This window comes from Haplochromis burtoni, unplaced genomic scaffold, assembly GCF_018398535.1.
Source record: "Haplochromis burtoni strain Fernald_Lab_line unplaced genomic scaffold, NCSU_Asbu1 Contig_1496, whole genome shotgun sequence".
Classification (NCBI taxonomy): Eukaryota; Metazoa; Chordata; class Actinopteri; order Cichliformes; family Cichlidae; genus Haplochromis; species Haplochromis burtoni.
Window position 1 is genome coordinate 15,885 of NW_024583857.1, and position 2,909 is coordinate 18,793.

Consider the following 2,909-nt stretch of genomic DNA (forward strand, 5'->3'; position numbering starts at 1 on the left):
AACAAGGTGATTCAAAGTGCTTTACAGAGACATTAGAAACAAGAACAAATAAAAAGCATGATTTAAAATTGATTAAAACAAGCAAATAAACTAACTAACTAATTAACAAACAAACAAACAAACAAACAAACAAAGTATATAAAATCAAAACAGATAAAATCAGAACAGTAGATAAAATCAGTAGTTAAATGTAAGTTTTGAAATTTAAGCTTAAAGTGTGGATTTGGTGCTTTATTCAAATGCAGCTGAGAACAGGTGAGTCTTCAACCTGGATTTAAATAAACTGAGTGTTTCAGCTGATCTGAGGCTTTCTGGGAGTTTGTTCCAGATATAAGGAGCATAAAAGCTGAATGCAGCTTCTCCGTGTCTGGTTCTGACTCTGGGAACTGATAAAAGACCGGATCCAGATGACCTGAGGGATCTGGAAGGTTCATACTGGGTCAGGAGGTCACTGATGTATTTTGGTCCTAAACCATTCAGAGCTTTATAGACCAGCATCAGAACTTTAAAGTCTATCCTCTGACGGACAGGCAGCCAGTGTAAAGACCTCAGAGCTGGACTGATGTGGTCCACTTTTTTGGTCTTAGTGAGGACTCGAGCAGCAGAGTTCTGAATGAGCTGTAGTTGTCTGACTGATTTTTTAGGTAGACCTGTAAAGATGCTGTTACAGTAATCAAGCCTACTAAAGATGAATGCATGGACTAGTTTTTCCAGGTCCTGTTGAGACATCAGATCTTTTATCCTTGATATATTCTTGAGGTGATAGTAAGCTGACTTTGTTATTGTCTTAATGTGTTTTTCTAAGTTTAGGTCTGCATCCATCACTACACCCAAATTTCTCGCCTGGTTTGTGGTTTTTAGATGTATAGATTGAAGTTCTCTGGTGACCTGTAATCGTTTTTCTTTGGCGCCAAAGACTATTACCTCAGTTTTGTTTTTGTTTAGCTGGAGAAAATTGTGGCACAACCAGTCATTAATTTCCTCAATGCATTTACCAAGAGCCTGTACAGGGCCTCGGTCTCCTGGTGACATTGTGATATATATTTGTGTGTCATCTGCATAGCTGTGATAGTTTATTTTGTTGTTGTTTATAATCTGTGCCAGTGGGAGCATGTAGATGTTAAACAGAAGGGGTCCCAAGATGGAACCTTGGGGAACTCCACATGTGATACTTGTCTGCTCAGATGTGAAGTTACCTATTGATACAAAGTATTTCCTGTTTTCTAAGTATGTTTTGAACCAGTTTAGTACAGTTCCTGAAAGACCTGTCCAGTTCTCCAGTCGTTTGAGTAATATGTTGTGGTCAACTGTACAGACAAAAACCTAACAGAAGACAAACCTGCAGACACAATGGCTTTGATGTTTTTATTAGTGGCACCCAAAGCACACAAAGTAATACAATGTCTAACAAAGTTATCAAAAATAGCACCCTTTAAGTGGGTGATCAGTAAATGCACACTCGTGGGCTTTTGGACATAGCAGAATTTTTAAACGGTTGCGTCATTTTTTGCAGGTTTTTGTGACAGACGTACATCATTACCAAATATGTTTTAATTCAAAAGCTTGAGAATTTCTACTTGAGCTTTTCAATTTCAATTGATTTCAATTTCTACTTATTTCTACCTTTATTTTATATTCCAATGAAGCGAGTGTAACCCACAGACAGATCCAGATGCTGCAGTTTCTCTGCTGTGATGGTAAAGTAATATCACTGGATTTGAAATCATCATGGTAACAAACGTTTCTTTATTGAGCATACCGTGGCTCAGTGGTGGAGTAGAGGTCAGCTGTGTGGTTCTCACTGAAGTGCAGTCTGCTGTAGTGATGATCATCCTGCTCTGCTGACTGAGCTGAGATGTTTTCATACATGGGGTCAATGTTCATCTGAGGAGACGAGACAGTTCTTATAAATTTATATCAAACTGCATCAATAACTCATAGCTGGTTGTTTGTTGTTTGTTACATTGTCACTGTACTGCACTGTCACTGAGATTCTCAAATAGAACCTGTCTGACAAACTGAAACAAGTTAAGAGACCTAACCCCCCAAAAAAACAATGATCCAAAGAACAAATGAGAAACAAAGTCACTGACATCTGTCAGCCTAAAAATTGTTTCCAAAAGCATTTATAAGGCTTTGGACTTCCAGTGAACCATGCTGAGAGCCAAAAGCTCTCAAGAGCTCATTGACTATTCATCCAGGATGTCACAAAAGAACCCAGAACCTCTAAAGAACTTCAGGTCTCAATTGTGTCAATTAAGGTCAGAGGTCATGATATAACAATGAGAAACAGACGGGACAAAAATGGCAATGAACTCAAAAATAATTTTTCCTGTCAGTGGTAAACATCACGACTGTTCAATGTCCAATCAATTACAAATCTAGTTGAAGACGATATTAATGTAATGTGTGGTAAGGATTGCTGATGTATGATATCTGACTTATTTGGTACCATGATGAACATGAACATCGCGTGTAGGTAGGAACACTGAAAAGAATGCTACAGTTGGTTACTCAGAAAAAGGCAGACATAATAATAATAATAAGTTTAAGCTTTTTTTCCAGAATAAATGATCATATGAGGAACAAAGGAAAGATAAGGGGAAGTTTTTCTAACACAGCAGAATTATTTGAATCTTGTTTCGTACCTGCTGCACTGTATCTGACATTTCTTCTCTTAGAGACTGACTGGAAGTCTTCTTTTTTCTGTTGCATAAAAGAAACAAATCAGTGAATGGGTAAAACATTTCACATCACACTTTAAACATAACTGGTCTTAGAGATAACACAGTAACGTTCACCTGATCCACCAGCAGACAGTGAGAAGTATTAAAAGGAGCAGAGCTGCAGAAACTCCTGCAGCTGCTGGTGTCCATGTTCCTGTGATACTTTGGACAGTGAGAGTCTTT

At 37.9% G+C, this 2,909-nt stretch overlaps 1 protein-coding gene across 1 annotated transcript in view; it reads right to left on the reverse strand.

Annotated features, from left to right (window-relative positions):
* Positions 1-1,304: 1,304 nt before the first annotated feature.
* The window catches only part of LOC102295277, a 21,409-nt gene continuing 19,804 nt past the window's right edge, over positions 1,305-2,909 (reverse strand). The window contains exons 9-11 of the mRNA XM_014331174.2: positions 2,802-2,889; positions 2,649-2,706; positions 1,305-1,884 (exon numbers count right to left, since the gene is read on the reverse strand). Coding sequence (XP_014186660.1) covers positions 1,747-1,884; positions 2,649-2,706; positions 2,802-2,889 — 284 coding nt within the window. The 3' untranslated portion in view covers positions 1,305-1,746. The remainder of the gene's footprint in view (positions 1,885-2,648; positions 2,707-2,801; positions 2,890-2,909) is intronic.